The sequence below is a fragment of the Phyllostomus discolor genome, chromosome 7, assembly GCF_004126475.2.
Source record: "Phyllostomus discolor isolate MPI-MPIP mPhyDis1 chromosome 7, mPhyDis1.pri.v3, whole genome shotgun sequence".
NCBI lineage: Eukaryota > Metazoa > Chordata > Mammalia > Chiroptera > Phyllostomidae > Phyllostomus > Phyllostomus discolor.
The window spans coordinates 109,313,422-109,337,271 of NC_040909.2; the positions used below are offsets into that span (position 1 = coordinate 109,313,422).

General features: G+C 43.4%; 1 protein-coding gene across 1 annotated transcript in view; it reads left to right on the forward strand.

The window, feature by feature from the left end:
• Positions 1–1,554: 1,554 nt before the first annotated feature.
• Positions 1,555–23,850, forward strand: part of SDC2 (syndecan 2) — a 110,133-nt gene continuing 87,837 nt past the window's right edge. The window contains exon 1 of the mRNA XM_028533673.2: positions 1,555–2,256. Coding sequence (XP_028389474.1) covers positions 2,197–2,256 — 60 coding nt within the window. The 5' untranslated portion in view covers positions 1,555–2,196. The remainder of the gene's footprint in view (positions 2,257–23,850) is intronic.

Below are 23,850 nucleotides of genomic sequence, written 5' to 3' on the forward strand. Positions count from 1 at the left end.
TTAATTCAGAGGTGCTAGTTCACTTTCTGTGGAATCAGAAGCATCCAGTGTTACGACTTCCAGTGCCCTGATCTTTTTCGTTCTTCTTTGCTCACTCTTCCACTTCTCCATATTACCCTTCTGGATGACAGCGCCTTCAATTTTTGCCCATGAGGAGCTTCATAGTTAGCACTCAGAAGCCACCAGCTGGATGTCTCCAACTTTGACTTGTAACTCTCCAGTTCTCTAAATTTCTTTCTTTTAGATTCCTTACAGTGGAACGTTGCTAAGACATTGTATTCTCACTTACAGTATTATCATAACCTAGTATCTACACAGCGACATCTATGTATCTTTTAGATGCAAGTCTTATGCACTATAGATTGATTTGTAATCCTCATTGGAGGATATGTTTATAGATTTGAGAGAGAGAGAGCACACCTACGTGTACGAGTTTACCTCCTGCATGCGCCCCCACCAGGGATCAACCTTTTGGTGTTCTGGAGGACACTCTATCCAAGCCACCCTGACAGGGCTAGATTGAGTTTTAGAACAAAATTTATTCAGTAACTATTTATTGTGTGTCTTTTGTACCAGGAATGAGAAAACAGTGGTGGACCAGACGGAAAGGTCTCTGGTCTCCTGGAGATGGCATTCCAGAAGCAGAACGGCTCCATAATTCATTTACTCTGTAAGTCAGAGAGAAAAATAGTGTTAGAAGCTGGAAGGGGATAAGCATTTGACGTGTTCTGTGGTATACCCTAGACATGGAATTAAAAAAAATAAAACAAAATATTTCAGATCAATTACTTTCATTTGGGAAATACATGCTCATTATTTTCTTCAAACTAGAAATTACTTTATCCCTCTTTTCTTTGAAGTTCTCTTAAATCTGTTATTATTCAGGGTCCCCATCCAATTTTTCATCAAACTATCCTATTTGTAGCTTCCAAATGTTAACACCTCTGTGTTGAAATGAAGCCTATGAAATGCCCTAGGGGCTTAAACTGCGTGTGAGGCAGAAACGGTACTTAGGCCCTTAATGAAATTATGAGCTTTGAAAGTGTTGCATTTTAGGTTTATAGGCGTCTTCCTCCACTTTTCTTTTGGCAGGGTGGGGGTGGGGGTCTGGGGTGGGAATACTTTTAGTACATGTTTTTTACCTGCATTGTCTTCTCTTTTCAAATACAATTTTCCGCAATTGGACATTTATAAACACTTCACGCTGCTTAAAGGCATCTGTAAACTTTGTGTATGTATTTTTCCAACTCTCAAAGCAGTATTTTTTTTTCTACTGGTCTAATTCTCGCAGGCAGAAAAGCTAAATATGTCTCTCGTTGCTTCACTGATCTTTCTCCAGAAAAATGAAAGTGGCGAGAAAACGAAATAGAGAAGAAAAGAGTATGGAGAAAAGAGCATAGGGAGGAGAGAGGAAAAGCGGGGAGAGAAGTGGAAAGGAGCGCGAGAACGTGAAGAGCACTGGAGTACTGATTGCAGACACACCGACTCAGAGCAGTAAAACACCGAGCCGCCCGCGCCCACTGGTCCCCGGGGCTGCCAATCCCGGCGTAATCCCGTAGGAATTTCTCTCGGGTTTAGCTAGGAGTCACATTGCCGCCTCCTCTCCCCCAGACGCCCGGAGGCGCCCGGAGCAGCCGGCTTGGTTGCGAGAGGGAGGGAGCAGGAGCAGAGGAGGAGAGGAGAGGAGGAGGACCCCGAGAGGGAGGCGGTGGCGCGGAGAGAGGAGGGGCGCAGCGGCTGAGCCACCAGCCGCCCTCTACCGCGCTTCTCTCCAGATACTCCCGGAGCTCCAGCCGCGCGGAGAGCACCCCCACTGCTCTGCCCCCAAACTTCAGCTGTAGCTACATTCCAAGCCATCTAATTTATTCTTCAAGAAAAGAAGCTGAGTTGCGACGCCGGGAAGGAGTCCGCGGAGGAGTGAAATAACAGCAGAGCTAGAAGAGCTCCAGAGAGCAGATTCCCCCGAGCAACAACTCGGTGTCAGGAGTGCAGAAACCAACAAGTGAAAAGGAACCGCGTTCCCGGGGCGCAGCCGAAGACCCGGGAGCTGAAGCAGGAGGAGGCAGCGAGCGCGCCGGTGCAACGAGCAGGAGCCTCCTGCTCCGGATCCCTCTGCGTGGCTGTGCCTGGTGCTGGGCAAGGGGCTTCCTTTCGCCCTTGTTGCAAGCAGCGGCTCCCAGCCAGTCTTCAGGGAATATGCAGCGCGCTTGGATTCTGCTCACCTTGGGCTTGGTGGCCTGCGTGTCCGCGGAGTCGGTGAGTGGGCCAGGGGGGGATCGCGCGCGCCTTTTAGGGGTGTTCGAGGCCGAGAAGAGTCCGTGGCACCAGCAGGAATCTGAGAGCGCCACTTGGGGGTTCTCACCTCCCACACCCCCAGGGAGCTGCAGGAACAAATGCACTCGCTCCTCCACCCCTTTTCGCCTTCCCTCCCCACAGAAAAGCACCGCTGGCTGAAGTTGTCCCGAGGTCCCTGGGGATGAGGGCACGAAAATCGCAGTTTTGTCAAACCGCAGAGGCCCCTGAAGTCACTACCAATTTCTTCACCCTCGTAGAGTCTTGCTGCATCACCCGGGAAGGACCAAAGGGGAAAGGGTGGCTGGAGACGGGAACCCAGAGAGGGTTTGCAAGGGAACGGGTTCTCTCCGCGGGCTCCCTGAGACCCAGGGGCGACCAGGAAACTTTGCGGTCCCTTCCTCTGCACAGCATCTCCCCATGCCAGCTCTCCTACTCGATTGAATGCAAGTTCTGGGGAGAGGTGGCCCTGATTTAAGAAAGTCTCGAGTATTGGGAAGGAAAGTTTGCAAAAGTTCTTTTGTTTGATGTTCTCCGTGGTTGGCGTGAGGGAGCAGACACCATGTGGAAATGCTACCCGTGGAGGCGCAGTCTGCATTCCCGCGGGGGTTAGCTAAACGGCCGGGGAGTGCTAGGGCACCGGTCGCTGGAATTCTGGTCCTGCGGCGTCCCCTAATTTCTTGAAGGACTAAGGGAGGCCCACGGGCCCTGGAGGGGCAGGAGGACATTTTAATACTGACTGCGCTGAGTGCAGTGTGCAGGGCGAAGCGGGATGCGTGTGACACCGCTCCGCCTCGGGTGGCGTGGCAGCTCCGAGATCCAGGCTTCCAGCCCACAAGGCAGGCTTCCAGCCACTACGCTCACTGTCGCTGGCCCCGGCTGGGGTGCGCTCAAGGTCCGGAGGAGTCTCTTCTAATCCCTGCAAGCTGCAGGCACTTGGTTTCCGGCAGAGGGAACTTGATTTCTCCTTTGGGTGGGTTTCAGTGGCTGGAGCTTGTTTCCCTATGTTGTCCAAAGAGCGCCCTCTAATGGGAACTGTCTTCTGGGCTTCCGCTGGTCCCTGGCGGCCCCTACCTGGGCGCCCTGAGCATTGCGGGACTAGGTGGAAGCCCAAGCACCCGCGATTACCTCTGCAGTCTCAGTGCTGCTTGGGGTCTCGTTCAGGGAGTACAGCTGTTTCTGTTTTCTCGTTCCCCATATCTCCTCCTTTTGCCACCTAATACCTTGTCCATTTCTAATGAACTTAAATGTCTCTTGCAAGACAAGTAATGCCATCTCTGGGGATGGTGTGTTTTTCCCCTCCGCTCTGGACTTCCCCCTTCTTTTTTGAGCTGAGGCAATCTAGGATTGGGAAACCTCTTTGGCACTGAGCAGCAGATGGACATTTTTCGTCAGTGTGGGAGTCTGTGTGGATTGGCAGATCCCCATAGAGTACTGGAGATTGAAGAGTATGTAGAATTGAACACTGCACAGAGTAGTTGAGTATTTGGCTGCTCAAGCTGTAAAATAGAACTCTGAACCTTATCGGTATTATTTCTCTTCCGCAAAAGCTCTTTAATCCACTGGGATTAGTAGTCTTCCAGCCAGTTTTGAACTTTGGCTCCTTGTACACAAAAGGGGAGAGATTCTCTGTTTATTTCAGGAAAAAACCCACAACCAACATTAGTGCTCATCTTGTTGCAAAACAGGGCAAAGGGAGAACTCCATCTAAAGGTTTTCAAGCAGAGCCTGCCTAAAAAAGCAGTTCAGGGTTAAGGGAGTCTTTTTTTTTTTTTTTTTTTTTTTTGCTGTGATTTGTTTAGGATTTGCTAAGAAATGTTACTATTTGGGGATTCTAGAAAAAGAATGTCTCTATTTTCTTCCTCTCTGGGTGTTTGCATAAACCAGACAGTACTCCCAAAGGAAGCTTTCTGGCTGCACAACACCTGTCTTCCCCAATGGTGCCTTTTTCCTGAAAGCATTTTTGGGGGTCAAATATTTCTCATGTCCAACCTGAACTGAATGCTTTCCAAGTGAGCTGCTTCACTGTGGTAGATACAGTTTTCAGTAATTGGAATACCATCCAAAAGAGTGACTAGATATTTTTAAAATGTCAACTTGGAGACTCCAGCAGAGAACCTTTCTTTGTTAGGCAGTGAGTCAGTCATTCTCAATTGAAGCTGTTTCAAAGCCCAGGGTAGCTAATAGTGCATTTACATTACTTTTAACTCTGCGTTTGTTTCATGTATAGCACCATAAGTGTATACAATGTTGAAAGATTTAATTTTTAAACACTTAGTCATTATAGCACAGTATTTCCAGTGCCTCACATTTTGATTTTAAAACTGCTTCTGTTTCCTGGGAGTTAAAAGTAGTGATCTTCTAAGTCTCTCTTTACAAGGAAGAAAGGAAAAATGTCTGCAGTTAGTGAATTCTTTAGTTTAAAGTAAGCTTAAGGGTAAAAAAAAAAGGAGAAGAATCTCAGGAACCAAGGCTCAAAGCTGTCTGTGGAAAGGAACTGGTGACCCTTCCTTTACTGACGAACGCTGGGAACCGCAGGGACAGCCCCTTTGTGGTGATGCATTCATACTTTCCGCCGGCAGGTTAGGACTTTTCGCTGCGGAAGGCAGTGCAAGGGGAAAGGCTGACTGAGTGTGGCGGTAGTGATATGCTGCTGTTTCTCTATCCGGTTTGTTCATGACTGTTTAGCTTTAGAAATCATATATTGCAGACTGTTATAAATGCATAATTTGAACTGGAAATATGTTTTTAAAAAGGAAGTGTTTTGAACTAGTGGAATTTTATACATATGCTTAGATGTATGTAAATTAAAAGAAACTGTCAAGTCATTTGGACCCATGCATTTCCTCTCAGTGTGTTATGAAAGGCAGGCTTTGAAAAGTTTGCATTAGAAGGAAAAATAAAATTGGAACCATATAAACTTTTGCAGTTCTTTAAAAATATATATGTTGGCTGTTTGAGTAATGAAACAAATTCCTTTTGCTGGGGAACTTTATAGAAACAAGGGCTCTTTCTCTGTTAGCTGCGTGTTAGCAGTAGCTAGATGTCATTTAAGAAGGAGAGATCTTACAAGATCAGACTTGCAGAAGAAGGGTGCCCTGGAAGGAATTTGAGTATGCCCCCCAACCCTTACGTCTGGAACCTGGTACATCAAGTTTTGATGGTGCTCACTTTGCGAAAGACTGCGTAACATGATACTCAAATGGTGCCTTGAAGAATCATTAGTTTGGAGAAGATTTCAATGGATCGTTTAGGTTTTTTTTTTGCCCAGGTAGGACTCATTCTCAAGTCTCCCGAATCCCCCAGAGACCTGACTGGCCAGCTGTAGGTGGCCTGGGGTCTCCTCAGGTTGGCAAGACCCCTGAGGCTGACCCAGCCACATAGAGCTTGGCCGCCCTTGTCATTCAGGTGTGTGGGGAGTCTGGTCAGGCCCCTGTGCTGTTGGCGTGTCAGCGGGCAGTGATCCAATGGGTCACGTGTGGAATGTTATCTGAGTTGAGAGTCTCATGAGATTGGCCCTAAAATCACACTGAAAGATCTCACCCATCATTTTCTCCTTCCCGAAACAGAAGACTTGCTGTTCATGCCACTGTCAACAGTACGTTACAGCATCTCAAAATCACTGAATTCTTTCATGGACCAGAAGCCAAAATAAAGTTGTAAAGGAAAGCAAGAAGTCATGAAGAAGAGCCTTTGCTGAAAACAACTGCTCTTATTTAACTTTTTAGTCATCCATGCCCGGATCATCTCTTAATCGTAGTCTTTTGGATTTAAATCTTGGAGATGTCCTTGACCCATTTATCTTTGTTGACTTCCACATCCATTTGGCCTCTAAATCCACCTGCATGTTGTTCGCTCCACAAATATTTATTCAGCCCTTACAAAGTGCTCAGGATAAAGCAGGGAGCAAATCCCTCCGTCTTTTGGGAGCTCTCATTCTAGTGATCCAGGCAGTTTTCTCTTCAGTTTCTTCTCTCTTGGGGCCTTGCCAGCTCATGTCTCCATGTCCACAGCCTTGCAGTTGCCCTTCCTGGCTCAGAGGCTCATCTGCTCTTTGATTTATCCTGCATCACTTTGATTGTATTGCCCATGCCCCATAAACTCCGTGTTTTCTTGTTATCCTGGTATGGAGTAGAACTATCTCCGCCAGATTTATAAGATGCTCCATAATATTGCTCCTTCTGGCTTACAGCCCCTTGATTCCTCTCGGTCATGCTTCTGGGCTATAGCCTACCTGTTGCACTGTTGTGAATGTTCCTGGGACATGACTTCTTCACTGTTTCTCCTTTTAAACTCTGCTGATTCAAGTACAAGTTCCAAATAGCTCTACATGAATGATCCAGCCGTTGTTTTTATCTTTCTGTAAGTAGTCAGGTGGACTACTAAATCACTGAAAGTATGAAAAATACGGATTTCAAGAGCTCCTCTCAGAACTGCACAATTAGAAATATGAAAGGGGCCCTGGCTGGTGTGGCTCAGTGGATTGAGCATGGACCTGTGAACCAAAGGGTCGTCAGTTCGATTCCCAGTGAGGGCACATGCCTGGGTTGTGGGCCAGGTCCCCAGTAGGGGGCACTCGAAAGGCAACCACCCATTGATGTTTCTCTCCCTCTTTCTCCTTCCCTTCCCCTCGCTCTAAAAATAAGTAAATAAAGTCTAAAAAAGGGTGGATTGGGCTATACTTTTATGAAGCATGTCAGATGATTCTCATGAATCAGCCACATGTGGGAAACACCCGTTACACATTTTACCCCTGATTCCATGCTATTTGGCTTTGTTCCAGGGCTCCCTGTGGTAAGTAGCTCTGTGACCTGGGAAACTAGGGTAGAGTGCACAGCGGTTAGACATGGAAGGTGGACACATCTGAGTTCAGATGCTGGTACTTTGCCACTTCCTCAGTTTTGTCACTAAACTCTTGAGTCATTTAAAAAATCACGCATGTGTGTATAAATGGGACCTAAGAATGCCTTTATAACATGGCAGCGTAGGAATGGAGCTTAAGGCAGAGGTAAAAAGTGTTCTTTAAAAAATTTTCTTTAGGCTTTTTTAGCTGAGAGGATATTCTTATGGCCTCTTAGACCTCTGACATTCTAGAGAGGCTGGTGCCACCTGAGTGGAGGGCCCTTGTTTCCACACCTTTGACCCTTGTGGTGAACAGCTGTTGGTGCTGCTGCTGCTGAAGTGCACCTGTGACGGGCTGGAGCCTGCTTCCCTCTGGCTGCTCTAGGCAGTGCGGTCTAGGGTCAGCTAAATCCAGTATTGCGGGGGCAGACCTGGGCTCATTCGACAGTTTTGACTCTATAGATTTGTTTCATCAACACTGCAGTGTTGGTCTGAGGAATAAACAAAGCTTTGACATTGTCCTTCACATCGTCAGTGTACGTTCATGCTTCCCCGTTTCCTTTGGCTGGACGGGGTTCCAGCAAGTAGGAAGGAGAGAGTTACATGTGCATTGCGTGCTGGAGTGCTGGTGGTCACCTAGCATGAGGCCACAGCGGTGGTGAGGGAGAGCTGGGAAACTGGGCACTGGAAAAGGAGTATTTTTTTAAGGGTGGACATGCATGGCATGTCTCCTTTTAACAAGTTGAGCTTTGGATCTTACTCTTGAAAATCTTCCTGGGGTTTTGACAAGTCTGTTTCTAGGGCAGCATTTGCTTGAGCAAGAAGGCTAGAGGGGCGACTGCCTGTGAATAGGAAAGAAGACTGTTGAAATAGAATTGCGAATGTCTTTTTCCGAGGGATCTCAAAAAATTGGTAGGACTGGGAGAAAGGGAGCAGCCTTGAAGTCTTTGGAGATTTGCCATTTGAATTTCCTATCAGCCGAGTGAGGCCCACTGGTGTGCCGCCGGCGATGTAGAGCCACTTCCTGTGGTCGTGGGCTCCAAGCTATAAAGGAATAATGTCACTAAAGACAAGATATGTGTTCATGTTTCTTTCCTCTGCTGTTGAATCTGTTTTGTGAAAAATGTCAGAAAACAGTAATGTCACAAATGCAGGAAATACGCGCTCTAACAGGTTGATGTTTATTTTCTTATGGTGATATGGGTGTATTACATACAGACAGTACTAATATTTAAGGAGAATGAGCAATGCATAGAATCTTGTCTTATGATAAGAATGACACATGAAACAAAATATTCAGTTATTACAAGAAAAGTTATTTTTTCAAGTTCTTACTCCCAAATGAGTAAAAGTTAAGTATGTATTTGTGTATGATTTATGATGAAATGTAAAGACTAAAAATAAATATATAATATTTAGGGCAAAGAGTAAGGCTTTGTACACATTTAATGAACTACCTTAATCCATCTGAGACCTTAGCTTCCCCATCTATAAAATGATGGAATGAACTGGAGGAACTTCCTGTCTTTAATATTTATTTTTTCTGTATGCTTCAGGGTGTGATTAGGGAAATGTTATGATTAACCTAATCAATAAGTAATTATTACGCTCCTGTCAAGTACTTATTATTTTATTATTGAAGCAGGGAATTCATTCACATTACAGAAAAGTTAAGTCATTTTTAATAGCTGATTAATCAACTGTCTTGAATTGAGTATTTGTTGGGTGTTAGGATTATATACATCGCTCTGAATGCTGATGGTCTAGTAGTGTCTTGCATCTTCCAGTATATTTTCTGATAGAAGCCAGAGTAGCATGAAGACCACCTGATGTGACAGAATTCACTTTCATTGTGGATAGAAAAAGAGAGACTGTAGTTTGGAGGGCTTTTTAAGGCAGAAGTTACGGAGGGATATCAGGCTTCTCGTTTCGTTTCTGGCCTCGACCTTCGTTTCCAGAGTGGAGCCTTTAACGGGGACCTTCCCGTTGCTTCCTTTGCGGAGCCCTGGAGCCAGGGAAAGCGCAGCGGAGACCGCAAGCGAGATTGGAAGTGAGCTGGAAGTGTGGGAGGTGGTTGAGAGCCCAGGCACTGGAGCGAGACTTGCCTGGGTTTGAAGCCGCTTGCTTCATTTACCTTGGGCAAGTTTCTTAATCTCTCTGCTCGGTTTTCTCATCTGTAAAATGGAATATCCTAAAATAGGTTCTTAGGATTATGCGAAACAAAATAGGTAGGAGCTTCTAACCCAGTGGCGCGTTCATGCTCTGTGTCACAGCTTTGTTGCTGTTACTCTAATTCCTGGTGTTCTGCTTGCGAAGCGTGGGGGTTCGGCACTCTGACCTGGCCCATCTGATAAGTGCCAGCCGAGAGCGCGGCCCAGGATGTGCACGATTCATCCTGCCTTTTCTCACCGGGGCTCCCTTTCCTGACCTGGGGTGGCCTCGCTGTATGTTGAGATATTGGGGATACTTATGCTGGTACTCAGTTTTTCTCTAAATGTGGGCGACTTGAGAGAATATGCCATGGATTATTTCTGGCCCATGAAAGGTGCCTTACAGGGACTGGACGAATCTGTGTTAGGATGTGAAAAGCTCATCTTTTCCAGTAATTTTACCTCTGCAAATCTGTCCAAAGGAAATAATCATAGCCAGTGAGTGTATTTAATTTAGAATAGTTCAAAATGGAAGCAATAATAAAGGAATGGTTAAATAATAAATTATAATTTACACACTAAATATTATACAGCCATTAAAATGTATTTGAAGAATGTTTGTAACTTAGAAACTGTTTCCATAGAAAAAGAGTTGGATATAAAACTGTATAATAAAACTTTGGTTCTATTAAATAAATTACATATTATATATAATATATATTATATATGGGGTATATATACACACTATATATGTATACATTATATATATGGATACACAGACCTGCACGTGTGATAAAATTGTGTAGCAGTAAATACATACACCCATATGCACGAATGAATATCAGTAAAACTGGGGAACTCTGAATAACATTGGTGGACTATAGCAATGTCAATATTCTTGTTGTGATATATTTACTATAGTTTTATAATACGTTACCCTTGGCAGAAACTGGGTAAAGGGCACAAGAAATCTCTGCATTATTTCTTACAACTTTATGCGAGCCTACAGTTATCTCAACAAAAATTTCTATAAAAAATGGCACCAGACCCAGATGGTTTTACAAGTAAGTTCTGCTGATCCTTTGGAACAGATAGTAATTGTTGTCCCAGAGCGCAGAGAATACAGAAGGCTATTCTTTTTCATTTTATGAGGTTAACATTGCTGTATGTCAAAACCAGGCAAGGAGAGCCCAAGAAAACAAATCTGCTGGCCAATTTCACTTGTGACCATAGATGCCAGCCTTTTGAATAAATGTCATGAAACTGGATACAGCAGCTTATAAAGAGAACAACGATGAGTCCAAGTAGGGTTTTTCCAGGAATGCTTCAACATCAGAAAAGTAATGCAGGCATTAAGTTTAAGGGAGATGACAATATGATCATCTGAACAGATGCAGAAAAGCATCTGGTAATAAAAGTTCCTGAAGATGTTAACAGGAGGGTCTCTAATTTCTGGTTAACTGAAGGCTTACTATATTAGGGTCTGTACATCTGCGTGGATAGCTCAATTTGCTTGACATGTTTAGGAACCATAAGGCCACTGTTTACTGAGTTGTTAGGCAACTCTAGTTACATGGGTGACAGGTGTGTGACAGTGCAATGAAGTGTGGGTCATAACATATATAGATTTTAATTCATATGAAGTTGTAGTTCTGGCCTTGCCAAGGTTCGGTTGTATGTTCTGCCAAATTTAGATAATGCAGAGGATAACCCTGAGGTTTGGAATAAAGAGAATAATTTAAGCGTTCTGTTGCTGGCATTATCCCTTAAAAGCCACGAGACTATGGGGAAGTTTCTTGTAATCTCTGAACTTGTTTTTTCAGTGTGAAACTGGGGATAATAATAATTTGATTTTTGGATAATTTGAAGATTAGTGTCAGTAATGATTGAAAACTTCTAACACAAAACCTTATCCACAGTAGGTTTTTTAAACACATTTTTTCTCCTTCTAGTGTAGTGATTCTGGAATATTTTTTTATATATGCATAAATATGTATGCATATATTTCTTAGTTCTCACTTGCATTCTGACCTTGTCCCTAAAGTACATATATTTTCACAACTTGATGACCAATTTATTTTTTAATCAGGCAAGGTGTGATGCTGAATCATACTTTTTCTTTCCCCATCATCCATATTTCAACATCAGAACAGCCATGCAGTTCTTGTTGTAAGGGGGCTAACCACACTCAGCTGAAGCTCGACATCGACTTGTATACAAGTTGGAAATTTAGTTAAAACTTAAAAATATGATGTAGTACTTGGGATTATAATTGTAAAATTCTTAAAGAAGGTCAAATTGGAATCTTACATTGTAAACACTGACTTATCTGTTAGGTTTGCTAATGAGTTAAAATCTTAACTTTAGGTTTCACTTCTAAACTCATTTAGATAAGAGTGGTATTTTATTTGGTAATATTATTTGATTAGATTTTTGTCTTGATTAATTAGTAAATGAAGTTTTATGCTTGCCAAGTCAGTGAGTTAATAGCGAATTCATGTTACTACACACTTACCAAGGGCAAAATTCTTCGCTGATTTGTAAGTTAAAAAGAAATTATGACATGATATCTACCTTGCAGCAGTTGCTTGCAGCAACTGTTACCTACCTTTTGGCTATTTAGCGTAACTGAAGGTAGGTTGGGCCCTCAGGTAACGTATGCATTGTATACAATGCTCACCAGTTTGGGGTCGTTTGCTTAGACATGTCTAGCAATGAAAACAGCCAGAGAACTACAGTTGAGAAGGATTAGAACCCCTTGTAGAAGAGAAGCCACTGCTGCCAGAACAACAAAAGCACCTTCCCTGAAGTGGCGAAGTGTGTTGGAGGAAAAAAAAACAAAACAGTTCTATTGATGACTTGGCAACACTTGATTTTCAGTTTTTCTTTTTCTTCTCCTGCTGTCCAAGGAAAGGCTTCTAAGTATCAAGGTCTACAGAAGCTACAGTGAGCAAGACATTTTTTAGAACTTGAATAATCTGCTGATGTTTGTATGAGGAGAAAAAGAAACCTGACATTTCACCAGGTAATTCCCCATGCTTTAGAAGCTTCAGGCTCTTAAAGGTGAGAGCTGGACCTTATCTGTTAAAGTCAAATACTCTTAGCTGCTGAATGAAAGAGGTATAAAAGTGTTGGGATGATTCTCATTATATTCTTTTGAATTCTGGTTTTTCAATATGTAACAATGGATCATAGAGCTGGAATTGACTTTTAAAAGGAGGTGTACCTAGAGAGGTTTAATTGATTTGCCCAAGAGCACGTGGTTAGTAAGTGGTAGAGTTATAAATTGGGCCAAGGCCATCTGACTTGTTAGTATTTTTTTCTTTCCATGTTAAGCTCCTTCTTTTCCGTTCCCTACATTAGTGATTAGTACCAAATAAACTTATTTTGAGCACATGCTTGATGAATAAATGAAACACCAAGTGAAACATACCCTATATGTTATACAATGTGCATCAATGTGGTTAATTTGTTTTGTGCAAGATGAATAACTTAAGGTGATGATTAGATCATTTCTCCATTTCTGACCAAACTGGTGCTCCACCCACCCCTTCCGTCCACACACCTTTTGTCTGGTTAGGGAAGGAGAGCTGGCCACCCCGGGAGCGGGCGGCCCTGGGAGGTCAGCAACTGAAGTGAAGTTGATTTGTAAATGTGGATCTCTTGGGGGCAGCAGCTGCTGTTGTGGGTTAAGGGAGGGAGAGCATGCTTTGGAACTGTATACTTCGCATGTGACAGTCCCTTCCAGGAAAAGAGAGTCTGAGGCACTAATGGCTGAGCCAAAGGCGCATTTCCACTCAGTTCTTTTTGCCAGCGTTGGATGCAGGTTCATTTTTTCTCCCAACGTTTTTTTTCCTTGAATGCTGCTTTTGTAAATCTTACAGTAGTAACATAAATATATCTGAGTCATGGTTTATTGGAAAATAAGTTTTGGCGGTGGTACTTTGTAAAAAATGAATTTATTAGAAGATAATAGCATTTTAAAAATCCGTTCTCTGATCTACTTAGACCTAGGACAAGCCCTCTCCACTCACTGTCTCCAACTGTCTCACAACTGCTGGACCGGCCGTACTACTGACGAGGCTGCATTTTATGTGGCCCAGCAGAAGTTAGATCCTCAGTTTTTCCAGCTTTAAACAGTCCTGACATGGTACTGTCATCTAAATGTACAAGCGATTTTTAATGTAGTCTATGGGTGCAGCCCCATGAAGTGCGTGTTAGACCCTGCGTTTGCGTTGGTTGTCCTATATTCTGATTTCTTCACAACATGTAGCACGCTACTCTGATGACCCCTCTCCACAAGCTTCAGTCTGGTAATGAGAGAACTGAGGGAGTGGAATTAATGGGAATCTCTAAATCCCAGCTCTGCCATATCCTTATGACTTTGGGTAGGTTACTCAGTCTCTCTGTGCCTCAGTTTCCTCATCTGTAAACAGGGGCTGAGCCACAGTAGCCACAATTAGAGATGCTGGGAGGCTGAGTGAGTTACTGCCGCATGTCACGCATTTTGAAGAGTGCCTGGTGTGGAGTCAGCACCAGCCTCTACGTTGAGGCTGATTGAAAAGGATGGCTCATTAGATGCCATGACTGAAGAAGAAAGGATCCTCTTTTGAAGCTGTGAACCTGAGGCTGAGAAGAATGATGGTGCCACTGACCAGAGAGGAAAGACGGGAACGGCAGAATTTTGTCCTCTTTTCCTTTATTTTGTACGTGGCTGTTGTGCTTTGGTGAAATGACGCATTTAAACCTCTCTAGCTCTTAGTTCTCACCCGTATAGTGAAGGGCATATTCTAAGTCAGTGGTCCTCAGCCCTCTCTGCACATTAAATTCACCTGGGGAGCTTCTACATGCTGTCTGTGCCTGGGCCCCACCCAGCACCAAGGAAATCAGAATCTCCCGGGGCTGGGGCCTGGGGGCTGCGGCTCTGCTGTCGGTTTGTAAAAGCTTCCCAGGTGATTCTCACTTCCTGCAGGTTTGAAAACCACAGCTGCAGATTCCTTTTGTGGTTTCTTCCAGCTTAGAGGGAAGTTGCAAGGTGAGGTTTTTGTCATCTTAAAGCTGTCCTGGACTGCTTGGAGCGCAGTGGCTTCACAGGGCGGATCTGCTGGTGCCTGTCACCGTCCGTCTAAACTGGGCAGAACTGGGAAATGCTTGCTCTTCCTCCTTTTTTAAAAAGTCCTCACCCGAGGATATGGTTATTGATTTTTAGAGAGAGTGGAAGGAAGCGAGAGAGAGAGAGAGAGAGAGAGAGAGAGAGAGAGAGAAAAACAATGATTGCTTCCTGTATGTGCTCCAATTGGGAATGGAACCCGCAACCTTGGTATGAGCCCTGACTGGGGATCTAACCCGCAACCCTTCGGTGTGTGGGACGACACTCTGAGCCACCGAGCCACTCAGCAAGGGCCGGCTTCTTCCTCTTCTCTTCTCCTCAACGCCTTTTTCTGCTGGCTCATGGTTTTCTGATAATCATGTTGGTGGACTGTGATACATTTGAGAGCTCTTCAGACAAGAGGTTATATATATACGTTAAGTTTATCTTAGGATGTCTTAAAAAATCGGAACATTTTCCTTTCCCAAGGAAAACTTTCCTGAGTGAAACAGAGGATGTTTGCCTTCTTGGCCTCGGTGCAGGAAAGCATGTTTGGTCAGCTTATTAGATTTGCTCGAGTTCATGCTCTGAGCAGAGACTGTGTGCTTTACCGATTGGAAATGCATGTAGGACTTTTCTGAATTTACTGATCGTGTGTAAGCCCTACACACGCATCTTAACCATGGCCCTCTTGTTGTAACTGCACTTCAGTTCCTTGGACCCGGTTCAAGTCGAATTAATTCCATGAACTGTACGGTTTCCGGATGAAGTAGGGAAGAGAAAGTGCTTCAGGCTGTCCTGTGAATAAGGCATCGGAGCTGTCTTTAGTTCTTGCTTCAGTGAAAAAAGCAGCAGCCCATTATCTAATCTATTCATAGTTTACTTTGTTCAGATATCTAATTTGGGAGTATGTTTGCCCTCACTCAACTCTGAAGCACAATTTTCCATTCCTTGAATAAAAAGGGATATCTTTAATTGACTCAGGGGGAAAAAAGCCTCATTTAAGAATTCTAGAGTTCTCAAAGCCTTTAAAAATTGCTCTGCTGGGTAACATTAAAATGCCGACCCTTTAGAAACTTCCATTCAACATATATCTTTCCTACAATGGAGTTGGAAGTATTATTCTTGAGCAAGCTGTTAAAATGAGCCATTTGCAGTGATTCATAGGCTTTTACATTTAATAAGTCTCTAATGTCTAGAATAAAATTCAACATTACTGTTTATTATTTCGGAGACAGTAGGGTTAAATGTGTCTGTCCCAGAGCATCAACGTACTCCAGTTTGCAGACAGAAGTGTTTGTTCTCGGTAGAGATGGACATCTGTCACTGAGTCATTAATTAAGTCACTGGTTCTCAAAGAGTGGACAGGTCAGCATCTGCATCCCCTAGGAATTTGCTAGAAATGCAGATTCATGGGCTTCCAGACCAACCGAGTCAGAAACTCTGGGGTGGGACCCAGCAATTTGAGTTTTCCAAAGCCCTCCATGTGATTCTATTGCATGCTCGAGTTTGAGAACGACTGAGTGGTTCACATCCCTGACCTCATGGGCACAGTTAAGTGAGAGCCCCGGGCTGTGGGGCTCAGATATCAGAGTGTTTTTTTTAAGCAGCCTTCGTGACTCCAACCTGCAGCCCTGTGCCGGCAACAATCCGGTACCAGAGAGGGGAAGCGAAGAGTGTTAACCCCCTGGGCGGAGCAATGCTGGGATCCCCTGAGGTGTGAAGCTGTAGTTTCCTGGTGAGGCAAACAGGCTCTTGCTCCCCACTTTATTAAGTTCTACATCTAATTCTCTTTGCTCCCCTTCCTTAACAACTAATTAACTACCTATGGTTGCACAGGTAACAAAAATCCCAACTCAGACTGGCCTAGACAATAAAAAGGAACTTGAGGCTCAGATAATGAAGTCCCAAAGTAGTCTGTCTTCAGGCCTGCTGTGTCAAGAGGCTTAAGGAATGTTATCAGGCTTTAGGTTTTATTTATATCTTTCAAAGTAACTTTCCCTTGATAGATTCACTCCCAGGCCTTACCCTAATGAGGTAACAGCTAACCTGTTGTGAAGAAGAGATCCCCAAATATAGTGGCTCAAAAGAACTAGAAGTCTTATTTCCCTCTGACATGAAAGTCCCAAGACAGGGCTGGTGGGATGGCTCTGCCTTGCTCTCCTGCAGCTCTTACCTGTGGCTCCACCTTTGCTGTCTCCCAGCCAGGAGAAAGAATTGAGGTGAGGACATACCACTCCTTTTAAGGCCACGGCCTGGAAGTGTACTCATCACTTCTACCTACATCCCAGTCATCAGAACATAGCCATATGGTCACACAGGGTGCAGTGCACGCTGGGGAATATAGTTTCGATGTGGGTGGCCATGTTCCCAGTAAAAGTCTGGGGAGGTTGTATTACTCAAGAAGGGGAGATACTAGGTATTAATGACAACCAGGAGAGACCTCTAACTGTGTGGTAGCAATACGGGGCATGGCAACTCCAGGTTGACAAACAGTCTATTTTCTCAGCAGTCATAATAGAGTTTCTTTTCCCCAACTATACTAGCGAGATCAGAAAATAGCCTCTTTTTTACTCTAGATTGGCCTGGCCTGGATCCACACGCATTATCCCTGGAACTACAAGTGGTGGAAGCATTGCGAGAATCCTCTGGACTGAGATAGGAAAGGACTGGTCCCCAAAGAGAAATGGAGGGAGGAGAATGGATGTTGTCCGGAAGGAACACCTTTCCCTCCCTTCACCTGAGCTCTGGTTGTTTGTTGCTCTTGTGAAGCCCGATCTTCACCCTACCTAGTTTTGCCAGGGTAAGATGTGTGGCACACACCACAGTTCGCCCCAGGGCTCACACTCTCGAGGACCCATCTTGGATGGGGATGGGTTCAGACATCACCCTCTATCCTTGTGAAAACTCTCCTGTTCATCTATTTAGTGACAAAATGAAAGCATGTATACAGTGAGCTTCACCTCACTTTTCTGTTAATTGGCATTTGGACCTAGACAGGAAAGGGGAGAACTCGGGGATGCTAAAGCCAGGCTAGACGGGGTTTATTGTCAACTTAGTTGGGTGTGGAGTATTTGAAGACTGTTAGCACCTTAGATAAAAGACATTTTAGAACAAATTCATTTGATGAGTTTAGTAAACACAGGAGATGGTAGCAAGGTACCTTTGATGTCTTATTTTAATGGTTGGTAAATATGAATAAAGGAAAATATAAATTTGTTTATTTTGGGCTGAATAGTAAATGCTTTTTCTAATATATTCTCAATGAAATGGTTTGCATCTTTCATTGCTGAAGATTATGTAGAGGTCGTTAGTATATTAAACAATGATGGGTGTTACAAAAGTGATCAGTTGCACTTATGTTTACTCTCTCGTTCTCAAAGGTTTGTTTCCTCTAATATATATTTCTTTATACCTAACTCATTGCATGGAGGGACTGAAGTAATTTCTAACACTGCATATCTTTTCCACAAACTTTAGAAGAAATGATGTGAATGGCTGATTTATATTCGTATGCAACCAGAGCATTCCAAAAGCATACTATGTAACACTTAAAAAAAAAAGACTTGTAGTCTTAAATGACAGAAAAGTAATACATACTGTTCAGAATGACATGCTATTTCCAAGCCTCTCAACTGAATACTTATTGTTCTTTTAATAAAAATGTGGATTGAAGGCACGTCTGATATAAATGAATTAAAATTTCATTTGCCCAGAACTTTGTGTTTTACATTAATAAGATTTACCCAAAACACTATTGTTGGTTCAGTAAATATTGAGAGAGCATCTGAGTTGCCTCCCAGTGTTTGCTGTTTCTTCCCTTGGGCATTAACTACTCTTGTGAGTCTTTTCCAGGCTGCTCTTGGTATTTTGTGCCTTGAGGTGTAAATAGAGACAAAAAACCCAGAAGATTCAAACAAATTCCATACCATAAACTATTTGCAGATGTGTTTAGTGTTCATTCAGGAGAGCCTCTCCTTTTGAGTTTATTTAACACAAAACTTTCTTTGGGTGTTCTACACATACAACAGGAGAAGTTTTTATTTTATTGGAAATGTAAACAACAATCATACCAACATTTTCTGGGAAAGTTTCAGCATCTAACAAGCACCAGGAAGATTTTCTGTAATGACTTATACCTGATGCTTTGTCTTCCTGGATCTTAACATTCTTTGGGACAGTCAGGGATGAAAGGGGTGGAGGCTTCCAAGGAGACAGATTTCATCTGAGTAAAAGAAAGACCTTTCTGAAGAGCAGTCAGAGGTGGAGTAGATGCCTTTGGAGTAGTGAGTGAGGGCGGAGCCTGGAGGTAAGTACACCCGTGTTTGTGTGGCCATGCATGTGGGATCTTTAGAGGAGATGCAGAGCATCAGCTGCCTGGGAGAGTGGCTGACCTTTACAGCTTCCTTCTCGCCTTAGATTCTGTCATTCTTACGGTATTTGGAAATTGAACACTGAGCAACTTCACATACATTTTCTTTCATGTCTTATTAGCGTGGTCTGACAGAGGTTAGACATCTTTTGTTGCCGTTAGTTAAAGGAATAGGGCATTCTAGAACCAACTATCTGCTAAACTGATGGCAAGACCTCCATTGGCCAAATTTGGGGGATAATGTAACTGTTAGAATTTGACACTGTCTCAAACTTCAGGTGACCCAGCCAGGTACTTAGTCAGGTAGAATGGCCACCTTGACGGATGTGAGCCATTGGGAGATAGGACAAACAGGTCCCAGTGAGACTGGAAGGGGAAGGACTGGCAGAGAAGGAATGGAGTCTCTGGAGGTGGAGAAGCAGAGGGTCTCCAAGCCAGTATCAAGGCAAAGGTGCCACTGTCCCGACCTGTCAAGGCTTTGCGGGGAGGTATGCTTAGCTACCCAAGCATTCGCTGAAACAGCTGATGGGTGGAAGGACTTCGGGTAAGGAACCATTTCCCTACTGCTTCACTCCTCCCAAGGAGCATTCGCTTTGTGTTTCCTTCTTTCATCGTGGTGAAGCCAGAGAACGCTGGGCAGGCAGCCAGAAGACTTGGTTCTGACAGCCTGGCTTTCTCTGCCAGTAACCAGCCGTGCCCTCTGGTGAATCGCTCAACCTCTTCTGCCTCAGTGTGTCCCTTTGTAAGGCCTGTTGATCCCTGCAGCCAGTAGTATTTTAATGGCTGCGCTCTTTTTTTTTGTAAGGAAATCATTTTTTTGTCTCTTCTTTCTACCGACTTCCTTGGAATAAAGTTTTTAAAATTCCAGTCCACATTTTAACACTGTGCTCTGTTCTCTCTCGTCAGCCCAGTAAATTGGTTATAGTTGTCACTTAGGATGCAGTCATCTTTCACGATGGACCATTTCCTCTCAGAGATGCCGCTCCATCCAGCAGCGGTAGCTTAGGTTTCTTCCTCCCAGACAGGAGAAGGGAGGTCGCTTTTGAGGATGGGGAACAGGAGCTGGAGTAGGAGGTGAAGTTCTCGCAGTGGGGGAAGATGTCTCCCCGTTAGAGACCGGAAAGTGCGGGTGTGAAGGCCAGCTGCCCTCGTTCCGTGGGTGACAACGCCCAGCAGAATTCCCCCCCTGCGTTTAGGCTCTGCATGTTGCACTCTGGGGACATGTGTTTGTTGTCTGGAGTCGAACAGTTCTGCTAAGAACTGGGGAGTGAATGCACTCCGGAAAGATTAGGAGGCTGTGGGTAGCTCAAGTACTGTATTCCGGGGGTGCCAAGTTGCTAATGAACCTCCTCTTCCAAAGGCTAACCTTTCAGCCTGTGTGATCTACCCACAGATTTTCAAATTTGAAAATCTCCCAAATGCCTGTGAATTTAATGGCAAGAATCATTATGAGGGAGGTGAAAAATCCTGCCCCACTGTGATCGTGCCTCACACCAATTTACAGCTCATCAGCCCCGGCGACTGCCCAGTGGAGCCCTTCCAGGATGCTCTCCTTGCCCAAATTCTTTCCTCACCCTGCCTGCATTGGAACCATCTTGGGTGTGTTTTGTTAAAGACGCACATTCTTGGTTCCCACCTACAGCATTTTTATGTCCAAACATACTGACGTTACATAATAACTGCTTTAGGCGAAGAGGCTGCGAAGCTTGTAATGGCTTTCTGCGGGCCCCCATCCTGATGCTAACCTTCCTGGTATTTTTGGTTCTAGGTCTAAGGTCCTCTACAAAATGCAAAATTTGACACTCAACTCAGGATTGAAACATATCTAGAAATGACTTATTCATTAAGAATTAGTTTATTTGGCCATTCAATAGGATAACTGTCAAATAATATTATTTGTTTTATGCTTGTTGACCCAACACGTTTTGTTAAAAAGACTATTTTTTTTTCTCCATTGAATTGTCTTGGTACCCTGTTAAAAAGCAATTGAAGATAAGTGTAAGGATTTATTTCTGGACTCTCAATTTTGTTGCATTCATCTATATAATCTGTATGCAGTACTTTATGTACATAATTGTGTCTATAAATATATGTATATGTGTACACACACACACACAGAAGGAGAGATCTTGAAGCAAACTTGGGTGTGATCAGTGTATTCCTCTGTCTTAAATTTAGGTGGTTAGGAAACGGGGACAATGAAAAAGTAGGAATTTGAGGCATTCACTACATCATGACACCCGGCCATGAGGTCCCTCGAGCCTCAGGTGAGCCCTCTTACCAGGAATACAAAGAGTAGGTAGTGAGTGGCTAGTGCCGTTAGCTTCTATTCTTTTTCTTTTCTTCCTCTTGAAGTGGAATGCATCATTTAATGTTTGGGAGTGGAGCACATTTCAGTTCTCTCTGGGTTTGGTTAGTTAGCCTTGCCGGTAAGGACATGGTTAAGGGACCTTCTTAAGCTCTGAATGCCCTGCACCCTCTAAGCTGATTCTGGGGCCTGCGTTTCCTCAGCTGTGAAATGAAGCAGCTTGACTATGATGCTTCTCCTGAATCAACTGAAACTCTGTGATTTGTGTACACGGCCACCCTTAAAAATAGTATGTTTTATTGTTGTCATCTGTTCACATAACTGAAGGAATAAAGGCATAGCCTATCAATTCTTTCATTTGACCGCTGATTTTGGTGAGGCTTGGAAGCAAATAAATTTTTTTAAAAGGTTCTCTTTTAAAAAAATTAAAAAATAATTCTCATTGAGGACATGTTCATTGATTTTCAGAGAGAGGGGAAGGGAGGGAGGGAGGGAGGGTGGAGAGACAGACAGATAGACATCAATGTATGAGAAACATAGATGGGTTGCTTCCCATACACGCCCCGACCTGGGGATCAAACCTGCAACCTACATTTGTGCCCTGACTGGGAGTCGAACCTGCAGCCTTTATGTGCATGGGGTGGCTCTCCAACCAACTGAACCACAACAGCCAGGGTGACCAGTTCTTGTAAGTTACTTAGTTTAACTGTATGAAAACCTACTCGTCTGCTCTTTGTGATGTTCCTTGGGGATTTTAATTTTTAGTGATGGAATGCATGCACTTCACCCCATGGAGTGATGGAAAAAGAAAATAAGATTTTGACGCCACACTGTGTGCTTCTGCCTTATGGATGTAGTTAGGGGGGTTTCTTACCTGAGAGCCGTTGACTATAGATAAAGAGCTAAAAATTCTTTCAGAATGTCTTAATTTTATTCTTGGGTTTGTGGGAATTTACAAATACAGGCTTTTAATTGTTCTCAGCTGGTGCATGAATATAGTGGTAATAATAATTAGGAATAATATGGTTCACCTCTTAAGCTGTTCATTTTAATCTGCTAAATTTTTTTTGATCTGAAATCTGGCAGAGTCATGAAGTGGAACATTTGAAGTCGGTCCCTCTTAGTTTTCAGTTGGGAAGTGTGCGAGTCTGCCTTATCTTGCTCATTTCTTACACAGGTTTCGATCGCTTGATTTTAATATCTTCTAATTAAAAGCCCACACGTGAAAGCAGACTTCCTCACAACAAAGCCCTTGAGCACAAGCAGCAAGTACCAAATGCCTGGGTCCAGTACGTGTAAGGAGTTGAGTTCCAGACGTGGCTCTGTGAGACCAGAGCCTTGCCGGGAGGGAGGGCTTGCTCGAAGGCTCTTGTGAGTGGAGGCTGGCTCCAAGTATGGCATTCAGTACTTTTTCGGGACAAAAAAAAAAACTCTTCCAATTCCCAGGATAGTACACTTGAAAATCATAAAGCTGACTACGTATTATCTCTGCTCTCCCCACTCGCCTTGTTCTTCGCAAAGTCCTCAAATTCCAAAGAATTAGGACAGTTTATTGATGGAGTTTATTTCCCATGGTTTCTTAATGCTCAGCCATAGAGAAATTTTTCAAAGTGTTTTAAAATGATAAATATTTATTAAAGAACAAGCATAAAAAATAGAATGTGTATTCTTGAAGGATGGTTTGGTTGGAAGTTGTGTTCTGGGAAACTTTAAAACAACAACAAAATGGGTGTCTAATGAGAACATATAATTATATCAAATTATGAAAATAATATCTCTTTTACCCTGGATAATTAGGAAAATATCCTAAGTTTACATCTCCCATGTGATGTAAATTTAAGTTTTTTTAGTATGTTTTTTTCATTACTTTTTTAGAAGTAGTATTCTAACACTAATTATATGAAGAAATAGATAGTTTCTCATATTTTATTCTAGCCTTTAATTTGGCCGAGTTAATAAATAGTTGTTAAATAGTAAATAGTTGTTGGAAGTTAGTGAGTCTCATAAAGCATCTTCACTTTTCTCACAGGATTTCCTGGAACAGATGACTTTTGCCAGGTGTAGTTGATATAAGAATCCTGACAAGAAAACTTTTGTAAGGGCAGGTTTTTTGTTTTTTGTTCTTTTAAGTACACAATGAAAAAGGCTCTCTTGAATCTACAAACAGAACCCATTTTAGAAATGGGTTCTTAAGCTGTTAGTCCCATTATGTCCCCAGGAAAACAAGGTGGAATTGTTTTCCCTTCAGAGGGCCACGGAACTGAAGGGGGGAGGTTGTGACTTCAGGGAAACACTAGATCAAAATAGAAATGAATGTGAGATCCATAAATTTAGCAATTTCCAAATGGGTCATTTTTACTGCTGCACTCACTTTGGCTTTCTCATGAAATAACCGTTTGTCCAAGCGAACAGAGGAGCAGTAAAGCTTTCCTTAACAAGGAGTCCTGCATCTCTGCCCCTCAGAGGGCCTCTTTTCCCATCTCAAGCTGTTTATATGTGATCAGCATGCGGACACTGTGCGTGCTCGTGTTTTAAGTGTTTTCTCTTAGAGAGCCATCTTGAAGAAGCAGAGCAGAAAAACCCACTGGCATTTTGAGAGTTGAATCTACAGAAGATGTTGTTTGCAATGTGCTGAAAACATAAGGTCCAAACAGACGGAATAGGCCTGCTGCCAGACAGTTTCACTGGGAGAGAAAGAGGAGGTCTGAAGCCGTCCTTGTAGGATTATCTCCAACTCAGCAGCTGCTGTCTGAGTTTGATTATGCACATCCTGCTCCGGGAGACCTGCGGTAACCCT